Source organism: Danio rerio, chromosome 16 (assembly GCF_052040795.2).
Source record: "Danio rerio strain M-AB ecotype USA chromosome 16, GRCz13ab, whole genome shotgun sequence".
Taxonomy (NCBI): Eukaryota; Metazoa; Chordata; class Actinopteri; order Cypriniformes; family Danionidae; genus Danio; species Danio rerio.
Window position 1 is genome coordinate 58255001 of NC_141036.1, and position 25134 is coordinate 58280134.

The 25134-nt window shown below is 36.8% G+C and overlaps 3 protein-coding genes across 43 annotated transcripts in view; 1 reads left to right on the forward strand and 2 right to left on the reverse strand.

The window, feature by feature from the left end:
- Positions 1–18674, reverse strand: part of ubr5 (ubiquitin protein ligase E3 component n-recognin 5) — a 107480-nt gene extending 88806 nt beyond the window's left edge. For 29 of the 41 annotated variants that reach the window (XR_015510276.1, XR_015510277.1, XR_015510275.1 and 26 more), the window contains exons 1-6: positions 18465–18674; positions 6913–6957; positions 6716–6797; positions 4943–5019; positions 3850–3969; positions 1660–1930 (exon numbers count right to left, since the gene is read on the reverse strand). Coding sequence is in view for 35 of the 41 variants with exons in the window: in XM_087285275.1 (XP_087141401.1) it covers positions 1660–1930; positions 3850–3969; positions 4943–5019; positions 6716–6797; positions 6913–6957; positions 18465–18526 (657 nt within the window). In the remaining 6 variants the exon portion in view is untranslated. The remainder of the gene's footprint in view (positions 1–1659; positions 1931–3849; positions 3970–4942; positions 5020–6715; positions 6798–6912; positions 6958–18464) is intronic. The other 12 variants (XR_015510279.1, XR_015510278.1, XM_087285284.1 and 9 more) reach the window with 2 other exon arrangements.
- fabp10a (fatty acid binding protein 10a, liver basic) overlaps positions 1–23281 on the forward strand; it is a 141764-nt gene extending 118483 nt beyond the window's left edge. Inside the window, exon 3 of the transcript XR_015510208.1 lies at positions 22910–23281. The gene's annotated coding sequence lies outside the window, so the exon portion shown is untranslated. The remainder of the gene's footprint in view (positions 1–22909) is intronic.
- LOC103911664 (uncharacterized) overlaps positions 422–25134 on the reverse strand; it is a 63488-nt gene continuing 38775 nt past the window's right edge. Inside the window, exon 15 of the mRNA XM_087288044.1 lies at positions 422–813. The gene's annotated coding sequence lies outside the window, so the exon portion shown is untranslated. The remainder of the gene's footprint in view (positions 814–25134) is intronic.

Below are 25134 nucleotides of genomic sequence, written 5' to 3' on the forward strand. Positions count from 1 at the left end.
TACATTTGAATTGGTTTAACAAAAACTCATTTTTATTCAGAATTTTGCTCAATCAAATATAAATGCTTGCTATTGATTTTGCATAAAGGTCTGAAATATAAATAGTAAATAAACCATCTTTAGCGGCAACTTTATTTCAAGGACAAAATATGTTTAATAAAACACAGGAAATACAATGCTCTATTTGGTCACACTTTACAGTAAGTGTTTCATTAGTTAATGTTAGTTCATGCGCATGTTAATAACCATTTTCATAGTTTAACTTCACTAACATAAAAAAGATGAATATAGTGCATCCGGAAAGTATTGATAGCGCTTCACTTTTCCCACATTGTTTTATGTTCCAAAATGGATTCAATTCATTCATTTCCTCAACATTCTACACACAATCCCCCATAATGACAATGTGAAAACAAAAGTTTTGCAAATTTATTCAAAATAAAAAAGCTGAAAAATCACATGTACATCAGTATTCACAGCCTTTGCTCAATACTTTGTTGATGCACCTTTGGCAGCGATTACAGCCTCAAGTCTTTTTAAAGGTTTTTTTGCCCATTCCTCTCAAGCTCTATCAGGTTGGAGGGGAAGTGACAATGTACAGCCATTTTCAGATCTCTCCAGAGATGTTCAATAGGATTTAGATCCGGGCTCTGGCTGAATCACTCAAGGACATTCATGAGTTGTTGTGAGGCCACTCCATTAATATTTTGGCGGTGTGCTTTGGGTCATTGTCCTGCTGGAAGATGAACCGTCACCCCTGTCTGAGGTCAAGAACACTGTGAAGCAGGTTTTCATTCAGGATGTCTCTGAGCACTGCCTGGTTTTCTCCAAACGTAACACCTGGTATTCACTCCAAAGAGTTCAATTTGAGTCTCATCAGGGCAGAGAATTTAATTTCTTAAGGTCTGAGAGTCCTTCAGATGCCTTTTGGCAAATTCCAGGCAGGGGGTGTCTTCCGTCTGGCACCTCTACCATACAGGCCTGATTGGTGGATTGCTGCACAGATGGTTGTCCTTCTGTAAGGTTCTCCTCTGTCTACAGAAGAATGCTGGAGCTCAGACAGAGTGACCATCGGGTTATTGATCACCTCCCTGATTAAGTCCCTTCTTCCCCGATCACACAGCTTAGATGGCCGGCCAGTTCTAGGAAGAGTCCTGGTGGTTAAACATCTTCCACTTAAATATGATGGAGGCCGCTGTGCACTTTCAGAGCAGCAGAAATGTTTCTGTAACCTTCCCCAGCCTTGTGTTAAGACAATCCTGTCTCAGAGGTCTACAGACAATTCCTTTGTCTTCATGCTTGGTTTGTGCTTTGACATGCACTGTCAGCCCTCAACATCTCAAGAATGATCAGTGGAAACAGAATAGTTTGTGTGTATTGTGAGGAGAATGTTGAGGAAATAAACAAATTTAATCAACTTTGGTATAAGGCTGTAACACAAAAAATGCGGAAACAGTGAAGCGTTATAAATACTATCCGGATGCATTGTAAATACTACAATAAATGAATTGCTCATTGCTTGTTCATGTTAGTGAATGAATTAACTAGGAGTTATGACAGCTGAGATCTTACATTGTGACACGTGTGAGTTTATGTTTGTGCATTCTGACATGCTACAAAAGGAATTTTAAAAATGGCACAGTTTGAGCTGGGCTGTACCTGAGAGATGAGCTCCTCGGGGATGACGGAGGCTGGAATCACAGGCTGTGGTTGGCTTCCCAGCAGGCCAGAGCCTCGATCTCTGCCGGTGCGGATGACGCGGGTCTGCCTGCGTGAATCACGGGCTGCTGTGGATGAACGTCCTGAAGATCCTCCTCCTCCTGTGCCTCCTCCAGCGCCTCCTCCGCTCCCGCTGCCTCCTCCTGCGCCTCCTCCGCTGCTGCCCCCTCCTCCACTGCCTCCGCCATTTACTCCTGAACTCCAGCGGGTCCTGATAGACAAACGCAGCAGGATCAGTGCACGGAAAACAAGATTGTCTCTGTATCTGATATTGCACATCAGCAGACCATGGTCTAAATCAAATTCAACATTTTATTTGTCACATACAGAGACATATGCAGTAAAATATGCTGTGAAATGCTTATAAAACACCCCCAAGAACTTAAAAATAATAATAAGAAGAAGAGGTATAATCTAGATTATGGGATGTAAATAAATTATAAACTCATGTTCCTTATGTTTAAAATTTGAGCATGAAGCCACACTTCAATAAGGTTTCTAACAGAGTATTTACAGAAATTAGAGGGTGAAATTTAATACATTTTAAGACCTTTTTTGAGACTCTTTCCATACATTTTAATACCTTATAGGCACTTTAGGTTTCAACTGGAAACACTGGCGAGATTTTAATGTAAGAATCTAATCCAAAGCTAAAACATTATTCATATACTGAATAAAAATGTATTAAATCTAGCTAACTCAGCAAGTTGGTGCCTATAAAGCTGCATAATTAATGGTTGTGCCATGATAACTGAGGTAAATAAAGCAGCATGATGTCAAATCTAGTAGGATTTCATAAACTACATAGCATCCTGATATTCGCAGATTTAATTGAGGCAAACTTTAGCATGCAATCATACATTGCATATTTAAAAATTATATAACATTTAATACCTTGCAAAATAGCATTTAAGACTTAATACTTTTTAAGGACACCCTTTAATACAAAGTTTAATCTAGAAAATAATTAAATGCTCATTTATTTTGTTATATACACAGTCAAACAGTACAACATGCAGTAAAATGATTTCGCAAGAACAGGTAACCTTTAAGAAAATAATAAATATTAAATAATAATAATAATAAAATCAATAAGAATCTAAATTATGAAGTATAATAAATTAAATAATAAAATCTTGCTCATTATATTTGGAATTTGTGCATAAAGATAGTTCTATTGAGTTTTTCAATACAAAGTTCAGTCTAGAAAACAATTAAATGCTCATTTAATTTGTCATATACACAGTCATACACAGTACAGCATGCAGTGAAATGCTTTTGCAATAACTGGTGACAGTAATAATAATGATAATAATAACAACAACATCAATAAGAATCTAAATTATGTAGTATAATAAATTAATTAATAAACAAGCTCATTATATTTAGAATTTGCGCATGATGATGGTTAAAGAGTTTTTTAATACAAAGTTCAGTCTAGAAAACAATTAAATGGCAATAAAATTTAAATCAGTTAAGGAATTAAACACTAACTTGCATGGTCATGCAAATATTAAGCATTAACTCAAAAATGTTTAGCAAAAGTAAATTATATTATTACTACAAACAATACCCTGCTAGATACAAATAATGCTACTTATGACTAGGAATTATTATATTATGAGAATGACAAATATTTTCCCTTGTTTTCATTCATATGAACCCTCCATTTTCTCTATTTCACACAAATTCTTATATTTTTAGATTTACATATAAACTTTGCTGTTAAATGCCATGTAATTTGTATAGGTTCATATAAATATGTAAATCAACATTTTTACATAGCCAATGTACTTTGCATTGATCACATTATATATTATACTACTTTCTTAAAAGAAAAAGAACAATAAATTATTGAAATTTCAGGAAAAAAATAAGAAAATTAGTTAAAAATGACCACATCTTTTGAAAGCCCTACTAGCACACACACATATTATTTTGTAATGTATTTATACATTATTCCCTAGGAAACTGTAATGTAAATATTTTCAAGTGGGAATTTTTAAATGCATGCAAACAGAATACAGCAAAATCTTTAAATAAATCTCGTATAACCAAATGCAGCACTGCATGAGTGGCTGTCAACGTTACCTGATGGCTGCATTTCTGATAGCCCTGCCACACACTTACCCAAGGGTGTTGCCTGCCAGTCTGCCCAGTGTGTCAGAACCAGACAGGAACCAGGGCGGATCACTAGTCCTGCCTGGCCTGGAGCTCCTTCCTGCCCCTGAGACACTGCTCAACTTTGAACTGGAAACAAAAAATGGGAGATCAGTTATAAACCTATACCCCAACATGTGGGACTATCACAGAGCCCATGCCGACCTCTTGCACATCGGGCCGACTAACACGGCAACACCCTTGGGAATCAGAACTGACTGCTGCTCATTCCTCAGGCTAGAGCTGTAGGAAAGGCTGGCAGGGAACTGCTAAAATTTCCCCTAAATCATGTGCCATCATGCCCACTAAATATTTTTCCCAAACTCTGTGGATTGCTTGAGGTTCACAAAAGGGGGATATGCATTGGTGCGAAGCGGCTTTAATTCCTAAAACAACACTAAAAGGAAACACTGGCTCTGCAAAGTTCAAGCAAAACTTCACAAACAAACCACTGCGATAGACTGAACACAGAAACGCAGTTAACATGCTTGTAATAAGCTGATTTTGCTGTTTGGTTTCTTTTTCTAAAGCGCAGAAGCTGTCTTAAAGTTACAGTACAGCTTATAATCAAGGAGCTTTAACATGCTTGCATGCATATTTGCTTTTCTAATCGGTAATAAAACACTGCTGATAAAAGCAGATGGCCAAAGCTCTATTAAAATATTCTAGATTCTAGATTTAGACAGACTGCATTTGAATCACTTCAAAAACTCACTTCCTTTCACTCATAATATCAAACAAGATTACTTTAACATGCACGTATATTTCAGGATGTTTAAGATAACGACTGCATCATCAACAGTACTTATATTTAAATGAATTCATGCAACACTAGGATAGGTTAAAAAAAAAAAACTCAAAAACTTCACACCAAAGCCTGCAACACCTTGTATTTATACACATGATGTGGGTTAGAGGGGTGAAAAGTGAGTCTACTCAAAACAGAAGAAACATAAAATTAGTCAAAATCGATTCAGATAAATCATAAGCAGAAGAGTTATTCTGCATGCCAGCTCAAACATGGAATTTTTCATGGTTCTTAAGAGGGGTATTAATTTCTCACCCATCATTGCCATCCGGCTTGCCAAGCTCCAGACGGTCAGGCTGAACGGCAAAGCTTATCCTGCAGATGCGTCCATCCTGAAACAACAGTGTATCATTTTCTGCGATGTTTGGTGTTCATTAGACAAAAATAGTCATTCATTAACCCTAGTTTCATACCAACTACATATGCTTTTCGTCCTTTTTGGAGGACAATGTACGCTTTTAACAACAACAGTTCGGGACTGATAGATGGACAGACAGACAGACAGACAGACAGACAGACATACAGATAGATAAAAGGATAGACAGAATGACAGACAAAAAGAATGATACAAAACGATAGACAGAGAAAAGGAAAGATAGACAAAACGATAGATAGACAGAACGATAGAGACAGAACGATCTACAGATATACAGACAGACAGACAGACAGATAAACTGAGCGAATGATTGACGGATCGAACGATAGACCGAGCGAATGATAGGCAGAGCGAACGATATGCCGAGCGAACGATATGCCGAGCGAACGATAGGCCGAGCGAACGATAGGCCGAGCGAACGATAGGCCGAGCAACGATAGACAGAGCGAACGATAGGCCGAGCGAACGATAGGTCGAGCGAACGATAGGCCGAGCGAACCATAGGCCGAGCGAACGATAGACTGAGCAACGATAGGCCGAGCGAACGATAGGCCGAGCGAACGATAGGCCGAGCGAACGATAGGCCGAGCAACGATAGATAGACCGAGCGAACGATAGATAGGCCGAGCGAACGATAGACCGAGCGAACGATAGACCGAGCGAACGATAGACTGAGTAACGATAGGCAGAGCAAACGATAGACCGAGTAAACGATAGACTGAGCAACAATAGGCAGATCGAACGATAGGCAGAGCGACCGATCGACCGAGCAAACGATAGACTGAGCAACGATAGGCAGAGCAAACGATAGGCAGAGCGAACAATAGGCAAACGATAGATAGAACAATAAAACGATATATAAAATGAAAGGTTCGAATGAAAGAACTATCGATAGACAAACAGACAGATCAACAGATATATAGATACATACATACATACAAGCGCACAATAGATAGAGCAAACAACAGAAAGATTAAATAAATAGAACAATAGATATAACAACAAAATGATATAGTAGAACGATAGACAGACAGACAGATAGAAGGATAGATCGAATGTTAGATAAAACAATAAACAAAGCGAACAATAGATGGATAGAACAATAGATTGAGATAGACAGACAGACAGGACACATGTGAAAGACAATTTGCAGTCACGACATTTGCAGTTACGATAAACTCGCACAACATGAAACATTCAAAACTTTGTACACTGTTGCACATTTGTAAATGTCAAACTTATAATAAGATTATGCACCTTTATTTTGTGCACATGAATTGTTTTAGTGAATATTTACATTTTGTGCATGTGAATTTGTCTACGCTTGTCTACATCCGTGTTTGAGTGAATTATTACTGAGACTAATCTAGCTCAATATAAAACAGCCACATAAAGCATATGACTCATGTTGTTTTTTGCACATTGGATGACGCCAAACATGTTTACTTCGATCTTTAGCTTTATGCAAAAAAGAGAAAACTACAGCATACGGATCTAGAACATCATGACCAAAAGCATTTGGCATTATACTTCTGCAGCAAATTATTGTTTGAAAATAAAACTGCTCTCAGGAAAAAACAAACCTGCAGAATGATGAAAAAGTCTTGTGTAAGGTTTGATATGAAATAACAGTGCTGCTGAGTAAATGTTACCTCAAGGAGAAATCCAGCATGATTTGGTCCAACCACACACTGCTTAAGTTTGGCCTGCTCCAATGGAATAAGGTGTGGATGACTGCCGTGAAGACAGAGAAACATTAGCCAAGTGTTTTCACAAAACTCAATACTTCATTGATGTGGAAAGAACTTAAAACCACTGGCTTAAAATGTAAATGCTTGCTAAAACATACCTATTACAGTTGTATTTGTTGAGCTTTTCCGACACTTCTCGGAGTCTGTAAGAAACAAAGGCATGTGATTAAACACAATCTGTTTAACTCGGAAAACAGACCCAATGTTCATAGCAAAAATAATAATGTTCCCCACACATTATCAAAAGCACAGCTGAAAGCAAAGAGCAGTCATTTATATTGGCTTGAGCAAGGGCCAACATGAACAGAGCCAAAACATTCAGAGGGTCAGTATTATGGTTGAATTGGAGAACTGTAGGAGACGGAAGGAGAACGGAGGAACAGTACAAGCCTCGTGGTTACAGGAAGTCAAGAAGACTTGTGAGCCATTTCTACACTTGCTTAATGCAAATATATATAAAGGAAAACAGTATTAACATTCCAGAAAATATGATCATATCACCCCAATTCTATCCTCCTTACACTGGCTGTCTGTTAAGTTTCAAATTGATTTTAAAATATGGCTTTTTACCTATTAAACGTTAAATAATCGAGCTCCTGTTTATCTAAACAACCTTATGTCTTGCTACAATCCAACTCGCTCTCTAAGATCACAAAACTCAGGGCTTCAGGTAGTACCTCAAACAGCAAAGTCGAGTAAATGAAGTCGAGCCCCCTCATTTAAGGCTCTAAAGGGAATAGCCTTCCTGATAATGTCCGAGGCTCAGACACACTCTCCCAATTCAAAACTTAATTTAAGACCTATCTTTTTAGAAAAGCATACACTTAATGCATCACACAGTGGTATGATGTATGAATGTGCACCACGCAGGTTTCCGCATCCTGTTTTTATACACTATGAACAGCAGCTACGCTAATTATTCTCTTTATTCTCCATTTCCACCTGGGGATACTCTTCCCGAAGCCCCCAAAGCCTGCGCAGCACCACTGATACGATGCAAAACCCGCGATAGGATGATAACAAGGGTTACATAATCCTGGACCAGGCTGTATCCTGAGCAGCTTCTGTGGGGGTTATGGGGAAGTGGAGAGCATGAGACTGCTCCCTGTGACGCTCCAGGGACAGATGAAGCAACTATGTGAAGCAACTTTGACACAATCCACATTGTAAAAGCGCTATAGAAATATAGATGAATCCGTCATGTTTATGATACATCCATCCAGAGCTGTGCAACATGACTACACATATATACTGTTAAAAAAAATAAAGGGAACACTTGGAGTTAAATGGTGTTATTTCAGTCTTCCCTTAATTGTTTTAAGCAGTATATATTAAAAAAGATTAAGTTTATCCTTTCATCTGTGCTATAATTTATTTTATTGTATTGTCAAATACATTGTTTACAGTAGTACTCAGCCATCATTTGGATGAACTCAATTGTATACTTCAGACAGACACGTGAAGAACAGCATGTGGTAAAAGCTGCACACTTGAAAGAACAACACTCACATTTAGCAATATTTTATGTTAAGCATTTTTATTTGCAATGATGCTCTGAATAAAGTCTGCAAAATAACACACTTGAATAAGCAACTTTTTTTATTACATACCTTAAAATGTAGAAAAGAAATAGTCGTTTCAATGTCACTAGGGTTGTAACAATATACCGGTATGACGGTTTACCACGATTTGAACGTGCACGATTATCATACCATGAACAATTGCATATCAACGGTTTTAACCCTTAAAGACCGAGACAGCCGCCCGCGGCTAAAAATAAGTATTGCTCTTAAATGTTTAATAACTTTTGATCCGCTGATCCGATTCATACAATTCAAAGATTGGCATAAAGAAGAGAATCTCAGCTTTCCAGTGCTGTATCACATAACATTCGCGGACTTTCAGGGGCTCCGGAATTAGTGCGGTTACATCATCAACATTTGACAACGCTGATTTGACAAAGAAACGCTCGTCACTGTGTCTCCGGACAAATCAGACATGATACATTGATGCATTGTCCCTCCTCCATGCCCAGATTGGTTCAAACTCGCTATATCACAACCAATAAGCATAGGTTTCGCTTTTGTTTGTGGACCAAGCTTTTTGAACAACACGGAATGAGAGAAAGGCATACATTTATGCGCGGCTAAATAAAACGCAAAAAAAAAGTTTTGCATGAAATAATTCTCATACTAAGTACTTTTGCATGCACAGCAGCACAGAAACATGACAAAACAGTGACACAGCAAAGACGAACTGCTGCTCTTGCTGTTTTCAAAAGACGCAAATGAAGGTGCAGCTGTTTGTCTGCATTGCAGACAACCATATCCAAATCCATATCCACAGACAACCATATCCATGCTGGCACATAAAACCTAAGGATGTTCCATATTGAATCTAGTTTCGTTATGTAACTTTTTATAGTATAGTAAATATTTATATCTATTTTTTACTGAGGATTTGCACCATGTTTATTTGGACTTTATTTGGACTTTGACACATTATTTATTATTTTCTTATTTTTATTTGTTCATTGTAAGTGGTGTTGTTTATAGTAACTAAAAATATATTATTTGTAAAAAGTCAAATTTGCTTCACTGTTCTATTATTTTGTAACATTTGTAACATACCGTATACCGTGAAACCGTCAAACCGTGGTATTGTTTTAGACGATTATCATACCGTGAAAAATTCATACCGTTACAACCCTAAATGTCACATATTTATCTTTATGTGTAAACCTTTACCCAAGTTTAACCATATCAACAGTTGAATTATTCATTGATGTGATAATTGTAACGTCTATTCTGGTCGTAAATAATCATCTAATTAAATAATTTAAAAAATAGTAATTATTCAAGATCCTATTAATTATTAGAGCCTACTAATCTAGGATTGCAAGATATTGGAAAAAATCATTGTGATTTTGTTTATTCTGCCATATATATTGCCATATGAATACAATTTCAGTATATGTGTAGAGCTGCATGATTCATGATTCATCTCTGCTTGATTCTCTGCTTAAAATCAAGATCACGATTTTCTGTAGATGTAAAATAAAGGTTAAAATGAGGAGGCTGACCTCCCCACAACCCCCCTCTATTTCATTATGGCTCAAAGATTTGGTCTTCTTTTTAAAACTTGAGAAAATTAAATACAATATCAGAGGTAGGGGAGAAATTTTTTTTGAAAAATGGCAACAATTTATTGCATTCTTTAATCACTTAAAAACCTTAGATGTGGATTGAGTGAAGGTACATGTGTATGTATGTATATGGTTTGTAATTGTAATTTTTTTTATATAATTTATTTTTTCTGTATTTGTATTTTATTTTATTTATTATTATTTTGTTTATTTTATTTATTTATTTATTTATTCATTCATTTGTAAATGTTGATTGTTTTAATTAGGGATTGTTATAAAATGTAAAATTCTATTTGCAAGAATAAAAATTGAATGACCAAAAAAAAAAAAAAAAAAAAGGAGGCTATTATTTTTCTTATTTCTCAAACATATGGTAAAACAACAACAATATTAGCCACATGTGTAAGTCTACTGTTGGTTAAAATGCTCAATTTTGTATTGACCTTATTCTTAAATGTGGAAGTGCGCCTGTTTTCGCGATTGTTTTAGAACTTCTGATTCAGTCGCCTATGGGAGAAATGACTAGGAATAATAAACGGCAGAAAACGGTCAAAGTACTTGCTCTACAAACAAATGTTTGCATGAATATATAGACCAAGTAGAATAACATAATAAGAAAATATCAGTTTGCAACATCAAACAGCGAAACGAGCAGTTTTTAATGTCTAAAAATGAATGGAAGTGAATGAGACCGGAAGTCGAGCCAAAATGATTCAAATGGCTGCACCTGCTCGTCTGCGAAGAATAAGGTGAATAGACTTGAAATAGTGGACTTGAACAGACTTTAAATATGTCCTGTTTTCTATACATAAGTGATGACATCAGAATACAACTATTCATAATATGCCATAACGAATCGATTACGAAATTAGTTGCCAACGCTTTTAGTAATCAATTATTATCGATTTAATTGATTCTTTGTTGCACCCTTTTAATGCCATTTGGAGGAGTCCATGTTGCTTTAAAGAGTTTTGCGTCTGCCTTTACGTTTCTCTCCTGACTGAAAATATTGGCTGAAATTGTAAAAAAGCTGAATTAAGATCATGTCGAATCGAGATCGTAATCTATTTTCAATTATTCAAGCAGCCCTATAGAGTAACTATTTGGAAAGAATTTATAATTTTAGATCTATTGGAATGATTCTGTAGGGGGGGGTGTTAAATAAAACAAACAATCTACAAGCATTGATAAATACAATAAAACAATACATATTAAATAAACAGTGTTTTATTGTTTTCAGAGTCATCAAACTGTATTCAGCAATACAGTTATTTAGTAATCAAAAGTCAAATAGTACTGCAGTTTTCATTTTACAAACAATTCAACAGAATTTATCGTTATTAATTAGACAAAGTTAAAAACACTACAATCTGTTAGGCCGGAATGCTTTTAAAAGCTTCACAAAGACGCAGGCCTCAAAAACACTTGCAAATAAATAAATTAAAATCCAGACCCAACATTGTGTATTCTTGTGATGTGACTATAGTGAAAGTTCACATTGCGTTATTGATACTGAAATAATATTCAGCCCTACTTTAATCCTCAAAATGCTCCATAAACCAAAACAGGCCTTAAATCTGAACACATCTGTGCAAAAAAAAAAAAAAAAAGCTAAAATCCAAACCAATACACCCACTACAAATAATCATGCCTTGAAAAAATAGAAAGAAACCCAATCTCAAGTTTTTCAGGATACAACAAACATAAAACTCAGACAATAAAAAACTAAGATAATATGAGCTCCAATGGCCAAAGAGGAAAAACTAAATGAACAAAGGCTCCATCAGAAATCTTCTCTCCATTATAAATGCTTTCATTATTCGATGGCGCATGATAATAGCCATTAAAACAAACAATATAAAGAGAGTTTCTCTCCAAACAATCAGACATTTCTGCCAGGAAACCTTGAGTATGAGCGCACTGTGGACATGGAACACACTGGGACAGCCACAAATGCTGTAGCTTTCATATAATGAGTAAATACAGAAGAATAGCAGACATATGAAGAAAGCTGAGATGCTTATGGCAGTGTGCAACTGGGTCCAAATTGGCGAAGGAAAAAAGATCTCTCTCAGATACTGGCCAACTTCAGCCCTTGAAGCGCTTCCTGGATAAAAAGTGTGTCAGAAACCAGCTGTAAAACTGTATAAATGGCTGCACACCACAATCTAGTGAGCTGCACACATAGGCAATTTCTTTAGGGAACACGTACAACTATAAACCACCATTTATATAGTACAAAGTTGCTGCCCTTGTAGTGCACTCCAAATGTTTCGCATTTTAGTAAGGACACAGCCTTGGTAGTCAGTACAAAGCAAGCAGCTTCATAGGTTTTGGAGCAGAGCCATGTTTGGCTTGGCACACTTGGCATGATATTACAGCAACATGCCTACAGCATCATCCGAACAGTAACTGGGGAAGAGAACTTTCACAACACAACATCCGTAAACTAGTTATGATATGCTTCTAATGACAAACAAATTCTGAAATAGTAACTTTATCAAATCTATCAATTTGCATAGTCAAATCATTATATTTAATTATCTCTAAAGCGAACGAATCATCATTTTTCAATACAAATGAGCAAATCCTCTTCTCAATTAACCTCAGCAGTTTAATTCAGCATGCAAACAAGACGACACTCCTGAAATACATTAATCAGCTTTCTATTTATCATATTTTAATACAATTGTATGCACTTGTTAAACGTATATTGCTTGTTTCTCTTTCTTGTTTATTTTGTTCAGTGCATAATGCTTTGGCAATGTTGCATACAATCAATAACACCAGTAAAATACTTTAAAAAGACAGTTAACCAAATATTTTAATTTTAATTAATAAAATGGTTGTAACCTTTCATGAATCTGTTTCTTCTTTTGAACAAAAAATAAGATATTCTGAAGAATGTTGGGAAAAGCAGCCACTGACAATAACATCCATAGTACGACTGCACGATAGTAAAAAAAAATCTAACATTGCGATATACAGTTAAAGTCAGAATTATTATATTATATATTATTATTATACTGACAAAATAATTGTGATTATGATTTTACCCAAAATCGAGCAGCTCTAGTTCAAGGTATACCGAAGTTTGGAAAAGTCAAGGTTTTAAAACCGTCAACATTTTATGCAATACTGTTCCTATGGTATGTGTATGAATTTTTTATTTTCGTTTTTGTTTTGGGACAGCAGTATCTTTAGCAGAAAAGATATCCGTTTTAAATTCTTAAAAAATCTCTTTTTGAAACAAATGAAGACAGCAGAAGTCAAAAATTAATTTAACCTGACATGTTTATTCTTCCAAAATTTTTTAAATGTTTCTCAAAATAAAATATATTGTTCAAAAGAAGAAAACATTTTTGTTTTTTACAATGACATATAAAAAGAATATATTTTAGAGCAGCAATCACAATACCGTGATACCATGAAACCGGGGTATTTTTTTATTCAAGGTTAACATACCATCAGAATCTTATACCAGCCCATGCCTAGTCCGAACCTTTAAAACACAGGCAAAAGATAAGGTTTCACTCGCTTATGGTTATACTTTGCAATGACCCCACAAATAGTATGCATTTTCAACTGTTGTGCAGATCGACTATAATCCAGGATTGTGCCGATGGTTGATATAACGTGGTCATTTGTTTAGACCTTTATTTATTTATGGTTTGATTATGGGTAAAGCAAAGACCCTGTTGGTAAGTTAGTGAAAACGGTAGGCTACAATTCATTAATTCGTTATGAAATAATTGATATTTAACAACCACCCCATCCCCCACCAACGACGACGATGGCATAGTCCTTCGCGATGTTTTACATTAGACATTGTACGGTCAAATTGGTCAACATCGCCGAACCCTACTATAATCCCAACTCAACATTGCATATCCTGCGATGTGACTATTGCATACACACACATTGTGATATCGATGCTGAAACAATATATTGCGCAACCGTATTTCATATTCCATCGTAAAAACAAAAATACTATACAAGTCAATGGCTGTTTTCCTGCATTCTCCAGTATATCTTCCTACATGTTTGGAACAAGATGGGTAAATGACAGAATTTAGATTATTGGCTGAACTATGATTTTAAACTCAAACTGAACTATTCAGATTTTTCACACAAAACAACAATGCACTTACAGCATATTTTTCTAGTAGGAGTATAACACAGAAACCAGACCTTAAAGCACTTAATTGACATGGCTATTTTATATTTGAAATAAATATCAATGAAGCAACAACCCACGTGCACACACACCCTCTGCCTTGTAAGCTTTTCAAAGCATGCACTTCCTGATACAGAATAAAAATCCCAACATCAGCTCCATCATACACATGCTGCCCGCACCATGCATACAGAATAGCCTTGCACAGCAGCAGTCTAAGCTACTGAGATCATGCTGAATCCAGCATATGAAGGGGACACGTGTGCAGAAAGGTCCCTCATTTCCTGTCAGTGCAGAGCAGCAGAAAAGCCTTCAAGTCACGGCTCATTATTGCAGGACATATCAGTGGACAATGAAGGATGGAAGTCTCCGTGCTCATGCTGAAATGTTAATGACCAGTGCAAGTACACATCCGGTCTGGGGATGACAGATAGTAATGATCAGCACAAACCTAGCCATAGTGCAGAGAAACGATAAAGCCAAGCATACAAACAAAATCGCATTGAGTCTAGATGCAAAGCATGCTTTCCCTTTGTTGATTAGCATTTGCTGCATGAAATTACTGGCACAAAGTCAACATGGGACACTGTTCAGAACATTTTATAATGTGACATGGCATTAGATTCTTTAATAATGGGGATATCGACTGTCTACAAGGAAACATTAAGTGATATAATCGTCATTAACTTGTCATCTTCTGCTCTGAACACAATATACAATATTGTGAAGACAGCTGAAAACCTGTAACCATTGACTTCCATAGTATTTGTTTTCCCTACAATGAAAGTCAATGGCTACAGTTTTTCATCTCTCTTTAAAATATCTTCTCTACCAATAACAGGTGTTTTTAATATATAGTTGAGTAAATAGTGAGTAAATATTCATGTTTGGATAAACAATTCATTTAAAAATAAAAACTGCGTATACTTGTATACATTATGAGCATATGCAAACATTAAGGAGTCTCATATTTAAACATTTGGAGTTCAAAAAGTCCAAAACAAAGATGATTCAAGTAATTGTGAAATGACTTAGGACGATACACAATATAAAGTTTCATAATAAATAACATTAATGCATATATTTTGTTACATTGTTTCCAATAATTGCCATATCCTTGATTTAATTGTCTGTTTAACTCTAAGCAAAGCATGGCACTGTGTGCTTTCAGCCTTTTATGAAGTCACTGGCAAAGTCAACATGAGACACTGACCAGAACATTTTATGAAATAGCATTTGATTCTTTAATACTGGGAATATCACTGTTTACATGGAAACATTTATTAGTAGGGATAATTCACCCAAAAGTGAAAATCACTTAATCACTGTTCACTTGTTATCTTCTATTCTAAACACAAAAGAAAATATTTTGAAGAAACCTCGAGACCTGTAACCATTGACTGCCACAGTCAATGAATGCAGGTTTTCCGCTCTCTTTAAAATATCTTGTTGAAAAGATTTTTTTTAATGTATGAAGATTTGAGTTAATAGTGAGTTAATTTTCTTGTTCGGATAAACCATTCTTTAAAAAATAAAAACTGCATACGATTATATTCATTATGATCATATTTAAACATTAAGGAGTCTCATATTTAAACATTTAGAGATTAGTCTAAAACAAAGATGATTTAAGTAATTGTGTAATGACTTGAGGATACAAAATAACTTTCATAATAAATAACATTAATGCATATATTTTATTACATACATCATATCCAATAATTGCCATGCTCTTGATTTAATTAATGTCTGTTTAGCTCCATTTCTAAGCTAAGCATTGATATGTGTGTTTTCAGAATCTCATGAGTCACTGACACAAAGTCAACATGACACACTGTTAAGAACATTTTATGACATGACATGGCATTTGATTCTTTAATAATGGGAATATCACTGTTTACTTGTTATCTTCTGTTCTGAACACAAAAGAAAATATTTTGAAGAAAGCTTGAAACCTGTAACCATTGACTGCCATAGTATTTGCTTTTTCCACAATGAAAGTCAGTGGATGCAGGTTTAAATGTCTTTGATTAAACAGATTTATTTTTTAATGCATAAAGGTACGAGTAGTTTTCGTTTTTGAATAAACAACTCCTTAAAAATAAAAGCTGGATATAATTATATACATTACAATCTTATTTGAACATTAAGGAGTCTCATATTTAATCGTTTGGAGTCTAGTCAAAAAGTCCAAACCAAAGATGATTTAAGTAACTGTGTAACAACTTCGGAGGATACAAAATGAACTTTCATAAAAACATCATTAATGCACATTTTTTTTACATACATCGTTTCCAATAATTGCCATACCCATGATTTAATTAATATCTGTTTAAGTCCATTTCTAAGCAAAAGCACTGTGTGTTTTCAACATCTCACCATTTACTTGTTATCTTTTGTTCTGAACACAAAAGAAAATAATTTGAAGAAAGCTTGAAACCTGTAACCATTGACTGCTATATTTGTGTTTCTTACAATGAAAGTCAATGGATACAGCTCTCTTTAAAATATCAGATTTTTTTAATGTATAAAGGTTTGAGTAAATAGTGAGTAAATTTTCATGTTTGCATAAACAAATGCTTTTAAAATAAAAACTGCATATAAATATATAAATTACAATCATATTTAAACATCTTTGTGTTGGACTGGACTCCAAATGATTTAGAAGATGACTTAGGAGGATACAAAATAAACTTTCATAAAGATAAATAAAACATGAATGCATTTATTTTATAACATATAGACTTGATTTAGCTAATGTGATGTCTGGTTTGCTGCAATTCTAAGCAAAGCATGGCACTATTTAGGTGAGCAGCTCATCACCTGGTGTTTTTAGCATCTCAGAGTATAACTGGTTACAGTAAATGCAGCAAATTCAACATGCATTTGAACACACAATGTGCAGCATATTCATCATTGTATAACAATTATTGAGGGCGTATTATAGACTGCATGTTATCAGATTTGTAATAGAAATTGTAGTTTTTTCTCCCAAATAAAAGCTTAGTGAAGAAATTAAAAACAAGTTTTTCATTTGAATGTACTTTACATTAGATTTATTTATTTCTAAATATTACTGTGACAAGCGTTTGATATTATAGACTGCATGTTCTCAGATTTGTAAAACAACTTGTCGTTTTTCTCCCAAATAAAAACTTGGTGAAATTAAAACAGCCATAATTTAAACTAAAATAAACATTGTTTTTCATTTACATGTACATCACATTAGATTTATTTATTTCTAAATTAAATATTACTGTGACAAGTGTTTGATAATGTCACTTTATTATAGTGTCAAAATATGCATTTGTCATGTCACCCATTCTTTGATGTATGTGACTAATATGGACTTTAGGCCAAAACTAGGGACAAACTAAGAGTTTTAATTGATTTTTGGAAAACTGGTATACTCAAATGCCATGTTTGAAGGCCTGCAGTGGGTGGGGGACAAGAAAGGCAGAAACTCCCAACACCCATTTTGTCCAAGGATGCTTTGAGTGCTCCTGGCCTTCAGCAGAACACATGGATTCCTTATGCAGCTGTCATCAGCCATAACAATCACCTCCAGCACCAGTTACAAGAAACCATTCTGACTAGTCAAGCTAACCAGTTAGTCATTTATGGTAATACATATAAATGTCACTAATAGACACTAAAGAAAAAAAAAACAATCAGGAATGATCTTTTAACATGCCATAAGAACAAAATTGAGAAATATTTAATTCTATTTGCATTCAACACCTAGAAAAACACATTAAACTCAACGGGTCGCGATTCTTCAACGTTATCTAGAGATCATCTTTATTCCAAACGACCGTCTTTCGCGTTTATGGACAACTGTTAAAACTAAATAGTTCGCTTATTACACTCTGTATATAAAAGAAATAGATGTACAAACGTCAAAAAACAATTTCATACAAGTTGTGACACAACTTTATGAGGATAAATAAATTAAACGGTTGAGCTCGCGCAGTGCTAAAGGCTAACCGGCTAACCTGAGAGGATTTTTATTCGCCAATTCTGCCCGCATACGATCAGCGTGTCAGGAAAAACACATGTTAAATATAGTGAATGGTCGAGACATTTATACTAGAGATGTGTATTTGATGTGTAAAGGCTTGAATTAATCGCAGTTCCCTCTCTTTTCGCCTCCCATCCCCCAACCCGCATTGTGTCTCCAGTCAGCCGGGCCTCGTTATTTTTAGACCCAAACGTCCAACCTTGAGCGCTCGCAGCAGCTCTAAATCAACCCATATGCTTTTTTAACACTCTCCGAAACAACTTTCACCCCAAACACCAACCATAAGACGCTAATTTCTTATAAATACCTGTCATTAAGCTGGTCTTCGGTCCCGGGTAACGGGTGAACCACGAAGTGAATGGACGTCATGGGCTCGATCCCGGGTAAATGATTTTGTGTGGGGCTTTTTTTCTTATTTTTTACGGGTTCGTTTTGAGAATGTGTGTTTTCTTCGCCAAAAGCAACCGAAGAGCTGAAATATACAACCTCCTCATCCACATGCCGCCATCTTAACTCTGTTTAAGCTTCTTTGGGTCTGTTGGGGAGGTTGCGCATGTACGGGCGACGCTGATTGGCTGAGAGAGAGCATGTGTCGGGGCAGCCGATTGGCTGTGAGTGATAAAGGCCGGGAAAGGGGCGGTGCTGTGGTTCATTTCCCATGTGTTGTCATTGTGTTCTGACAGTGTTGTAAACTTACACTCACCGGCCACTTTATTAGGTACACCTTACCAGTACCTGGTTGGACCCCCTTTTTGCCTTCAGAACTGCCTTAATCATTCATGGCATAGATTCAACAAGGTACTGGACATATTCCTCAGAGATTTAGCTCCATATTGATATGATAGCATCACACAGTTGTTGTAGATTTGTCAGCTGCACATCCATGATGTGAATCTCCCATTCCACCACATCCTAAAGACGCTCTATTGGATTGAGTTCTGGTGACTGTGGGGGCCATTTGAGTGCAGTGAACTCATTGTCATGTCCAAGAAACCAGTCTGAGATTATTCACACTTGAACACATGAAATGGCACGTTATCCTGCTGGAAGTAGCCATCAGAAGATGAGTACACTGTAGTCATAAAGGAAAGGACATGGTCAGCAACAATACTCAGGTAGGCTGTGGTGTTGACACCATGCTCAATTGGTACTAATGAGCCCAAAATGTGCCAAGAAAATATCCACCAGCCTGAACCACTGATACAAGGCAGGATGGATCCATGCTTTCACGTTGTTGATGTCAAATTCTGACCCGAGCATCTGAATGTGTCAGCAGAAATTGAGACTCATCAGAGCAGGCAACGCTTCTCCAATCTTCTATTGTCCAGTTTTGGTGAGTCTGTGTGAATTGTAGCCTCAGTTTCCTGTTCTTAGCTGACAGGAGCGGCACCCGGTGTGTTGTTCTGCTGCTGTAGCCCATCCACCTCAAAGTTGACCGTGTTGTGTGTTCAGAGATGCTCTTCTGCAGAGCTCGGTTGTAACGAGTGCTTATTTGAGTTACTGTTGCCTTTCCATCAGCTGCAACCAGTCTGGCCATTCTCCTCTGACCTCTGGCATCAACAAGCCATTAGAGTTTTCACCTGCTGAAGATAATGTCTGGGACTAAAGAGGATTGTAAATGTGGAGTTTGCATTGGATGTTAATCAATGCAAAGAGGAAATCAGACATCCTACGGCACTATTCACATAAATGAGGCGGCCTGAAGGATACAAATCAAGCAAATGATATGTCCCGAAACTGAATATAAAGTTGAATTTAAAATTATTCGCCCTCCTGTGATTGTTGTTTTTTTTTCAAATGATGTTGAAGAGATTCAGGACATTTTCACAGTATTTCCTATAATATTTTTTCTTCTGGAGAAAGTCTTATTTGTTTTATTTTGGCTAGAATAAAAGCATTTTAAATAATTTTTAAACCCATTTTAAGATCAATATTATTAGCCCCTTTAAGCAATATTTGTTTTGGATTGTCTCCAGAACAAACCACTGTTATTCAATGACTTGCCTAATTATCCTAACTTTACCCTAATTAACCTAGTTAAGCCTTTGAATGTCACTTTAAGCTGTATAGAAGTGTCTTGAAGAATATCTAGTCTAATATTATTTACTGTCATCATGACAAAGATAAAATAAATCAGTTATTAAAGATGAGTAATTAAAACTATAACGTTTAGAAATGTGAAGAACTCTTCAGCTTAAAGTGCAATTTAAATTAATTTCGTTTTATTTTATATACAGGATTGTATTTTATTTGATAATTTATTTAAAATAGTTTTTTCTGTATATGTTGGCGTGGGAAAGAGCATTCTGAAATAATACATAAGTTAATTTTCTGTTCTCTGTTTTTTATCACACCTAACAATCAAATGCCTTTGAGAACAAAAAAGTCTTTAGTCTATAGACCAGAGGTGTCCAGAGTAGGCCCCGCTTGGCAGAGTTGGCCCATGGTAACCTATGGTTTGCCCCGCCATCCTGACTAAGAAGAGAGGGAGAATGATAGGGAGTTAATTAGGGCGGATGCCTTTGACAGAGATCGCCATTTCCAATTTAACATAACCTTTTGTTTAATTGAGAAGCTACAAGAAAGCAATCTGAAATTAAATGTTGTAGATGAATTAGACTTTTAAAATGTAAACACTGCCACTTGACTGATAGAGGGCAGCACACAAGGCATCAGCAAGCAAATCAAGGCAAAGGCAGGAGCAGCTTGACTGGTCTCAAAGTATTCAAAGTATATTTGGCATAAAGCTGGCACAGCCAATAGTATCTGGATGCAGCCTTTATGATGCAAGCTGAGATTGCAGCACTCGGCGATGCAATGTCAGACACAATGCACTCAATGGAGTGAGTGACGTCACTGTGACGGGTGGGGTTAGGTGAGCGCATTAAAAAGCATTGGATGCAGCTCAGCATGCACTGCACCAGGTCGTTCGTCCGGCACTGGCATGAAGTATGTGGGCCAAACATGGCATAGGTTTGGCACCGTCCTTAATGGAGCACACGAGACTTGGGCCAGATATTAAATGTAGTATTTGGACCAGATGTTCAAAACATATACGTGGGCCATGTAAGTTTGGCCTTTCTTGACCCACATTTAAAATACATTAAAATTATTTTTGAGTTAAGTAAAAGGTCTACCAATTAGGTAGCTTTAAGAAAAAGCATGACTATAGCACGCCTAAATCACAATGCTTCATGGGTTAATCAAATTCATTGCAGTCTTGACACACCAACATATCTCGCCCAGTTCAGGCCCAGTTATGGGTTATTAACTTGACTGAGACTTGGCCAGGATATGGTCCATGTTTAGCCCTGGAAGTCAGACTTGGTCCAGTCATGTACCGTAATTCAAGGTGGCATGTGGGCCATGCAAAAGCTGATTGTGTGTGCAGGGGCGCCTGCAGGATTTTATTCGAAGGTACGCACAAATCCAGCACCGCCCCGCCCCCTTCCCCCAATCATATCAAGAAACACTGATGCTTACTTTCAAAGGCTACATAAGGGTATTCGTTACAACATTCATCTATTCGTTTGTTTTTTTTAAATTAATATATTTTCTTTGAAATCTAAATGTAATAAAGCACATCAGCACAAAGGAAAATCTGGGATCAGTTTATTGGATGGAGCGCGTCTGTCAGTCAGCACGTGTACGTGCATTCACTGGTTCAGAGGTTGCATATGAAAGGCGACGATCGACGCACAGCTTTAATGTAAAGAAAGTGATGCAGACATTTTAATATTAATTTCAGCGTGCTTTCAAGATTAAACTTATATCAGAAATATGGGAAAATACTTAATGATAGGATGATAGTGGGATAGAATGGTAAAATACGGGAGAATTTCGGCAAAAAAGGGAGGGTTTACATCAGTGAAGTGAACAGGAAGTGTTTGTGGAGAAACATCTTCATGAGGGAATGCAAAAAAAATATATGTTTTCCTATCACTCTGTTTTTTTCTCCCACCCATTTATTTTTTTCTTCCACCTCTTTTTTTCTCCACCATCACGTCCCTCCCGGGTCTCCGTGAAAGAGACAGTTCCCCCGGCTTACCCTAGTAGCAAAGAATTCTGGCCCAGATTTGGCATAAAGCTGGGACATCAGGCATTCATCCGGCACTGGCATACAGCATGTGGGCCAACCATGGCCTGGGTTTGGCAGAGGTGGCACCGTCTATAATGCGGCACACAAGATTTGGGCCAGATGTAAAACGTAGTGTTTGGCCCAGATTTTAAAAATTGATTGTGGGCCACGTGAGTTTGGCCAGTCTTGACCCACAATTAAAATACATAAAAATAATTTTTAATTAAATAAATCAATTCTACCAATCAGGTCACTGAGAAAAAACAAGGCCCATAGTGTGCCTAAAGCGCAACGCTTCATAGGTTTATTAATTTCATTGCAATCGTGACACACCAACCTTACTGGCCCAGTTCAGGCCCAGTTATGAGTTATTAACTTAGCTGAGACTTGGCCCAGATATGGTCCGTGTTTGGCCCTTGTCTGGAAGCCAGATTTGGTCCAGTCATGTACCGTAATTCACTGCGGCATGTGGGCCAAGCAAAACCTGATTGTGTGGGCCAAAGCTGGGCCAGAGAAATTTTGCTATATGGGTAGGTGCTGATGGGAATGCAGTCTCCACCCCGTGCGGGAGATCAGTATTTGCATCATCAGTTTGAGGACTTTTGGCAAATATCTCAATTAGGTTTATCTGTTTTAAAGTGCGTTTACTCGTTCTGAACCTTGTGTTAAACCAGGGGTTCCCAAACTTTTCAGCACGCGACCCCTAAAATAACAATGCCAGTGACTCGCGACCCCCAATATCCTCTGAGGTGGTTATAAATACAGAAAACTTGCATGCAATGGCGAGCACACACACTCCAATAGACCAAAGTCTATTCTTCGTTTATTTTTTTTTTATGTATGTCAGTGCTATAAATGGGCCAGAAAGTTTAACCTGGTGTTATAAAATCAATCTGCTGCATCTGAAGCTATTGCTGTCTTTAATATAATGTATTTACCCCAGGGGTCGCAATCCAATAGAACAAGTAAATAAGCTACTATAGTAACTATAAACGACTGTTTGTTTCTCTTCAGTTGGTTATGGATAAAATATGGTAATTCTTATGGCTTAATAATAATAATAAGTAGATTTTTGGAAATCACCAGGCGACCCCCCTTCTTTGTTCCGCGACCCCTCAAGGGGTCCCGACCCCCACTTTGAGAACCACTGTGTTAAACAACAGCTATCTGAATTGTCATTTTTAGGTGCGGAAAAACCGCCAGCAAAACTAAAGCCAACAGATTTCTTTACCCATCTCCCACCATGCAAGTACACACTTTAAAACACACAAACACACACCTTTATTTATTCTCATTCTTTCTTGCTTTGTCAATATATCGTAGTGTATAGTATTTAATAATCAATTTAAATGATGTAATAAATAAATAAATAACCGGCATTAATTCCCACCCTCTCATGGTAGGTACGCACAACGTGTACAGCCGTACGGCTGCAGGTGCCACTGGTGTGGGCCAGAGAAATTTTGCTATGTGGGGTTACGTGTATTTAGCATCCCACATGCTTGGCCCACATGCCGCAGTGAATTACAGTACATGACTGGACCAAGTCTGGCTTCCATATGAGAGCCAAACACGCACATATCTGGGCCAAGTCTCACCCAAGGTAATAACCCATAACTGAGCCTGAAATGGGCCAGATATAGAACATGTCATTATTTGGTGTGTCACAACTGCAATGAAGTTGATAAATCTATGAAGCATTGCACTTCAGGCATGTTAATAATGGTAATAGGTTGTACTCTATTTAGGTTAAAAATACCCCAACATATAACCCAACTACAGGTTAATATAGCAAGTGGCGCAGTGGGTAGCACGTTCGCCTCACAGCAAAGAGGTCGCTGGGTCGCTGGTTCGATCCTCGGCTCAGTTGGTGTTTCTGTGTGGAGGTAAATTGTCTGTAGTATGTGTGTGTATGTGTGGATGTTTCCCAGAGATGGGTTGCGGCTGGAAGGGCATCCGCTGCTTAAAAAAACTTGCTGGATAAGTTGGCGGTTCATTTCGCTGTGGCGACCCCAGATTAATAAAGGTACTAAGCCGACAAGAAAATGAATGAAAGGTTACCTTTGTTGATGTCCTCTGTTGATGGAGCAGAATATGGAGCTCTGTGTGCTGTAGAGGCTGTCCAGCAGTGTCCACACTGTACTATACATTTTAACCACATCCAAACGCTTCTAAAAGATGGTCCTGGATGGTGAAACGGATATAAAAAAAATAACAACAATATTATTATGTTATAGCTTAAATAAAGTTTATAACGCAAAAACAACATTACGCACGCGTAATAATACAGCTGTTCTAAAGCACCTGTTAAATCAGTTGATTGTTGAAATTCAAATTTTTAACCCAACTGGTAGAGTTATTAATAGATAACCTAATAAAGTTTTAAAGTAACCCAACAAAGCACCAAATATGTTGGGTTAAATAAATAACGTAACGTTTTTGTACAGTGAATGGTTAATAATAACATAATTTGTAAAATAGTAATTTTGTTAATAAATTATATGTAATGTAGGTTTAATTCTGTTATTTTGCAACACACAGGAATCAGTAATAAATCTTGATTGTTTCCTGGATTAAAATGAAGCCTTTAGAAGATGCAAACAGGAAGATGGGAATGACTTTGTGCATCAACATATTTGTTCACTCTAAAAATAATTTAAATGTGTTTTAAATGTGGGTCAAACTTCATGGCCCACATATCAGTTTTTAACATCTGGGCCAAATATTTGTCATCTGGCCCATGCTTTACAGATGGTGCCACCTCTGTCAAACCTCGGCCATGTTTGGCCCACATGCTGTATGCCAGAGCCGAATGAACACCTGCTGTGCCGGCTTTATGTCAAATCTGGGCCAGAACTCGTTGCTACCTAGGATTGATCTCCATTGTGTTATAAGTGGG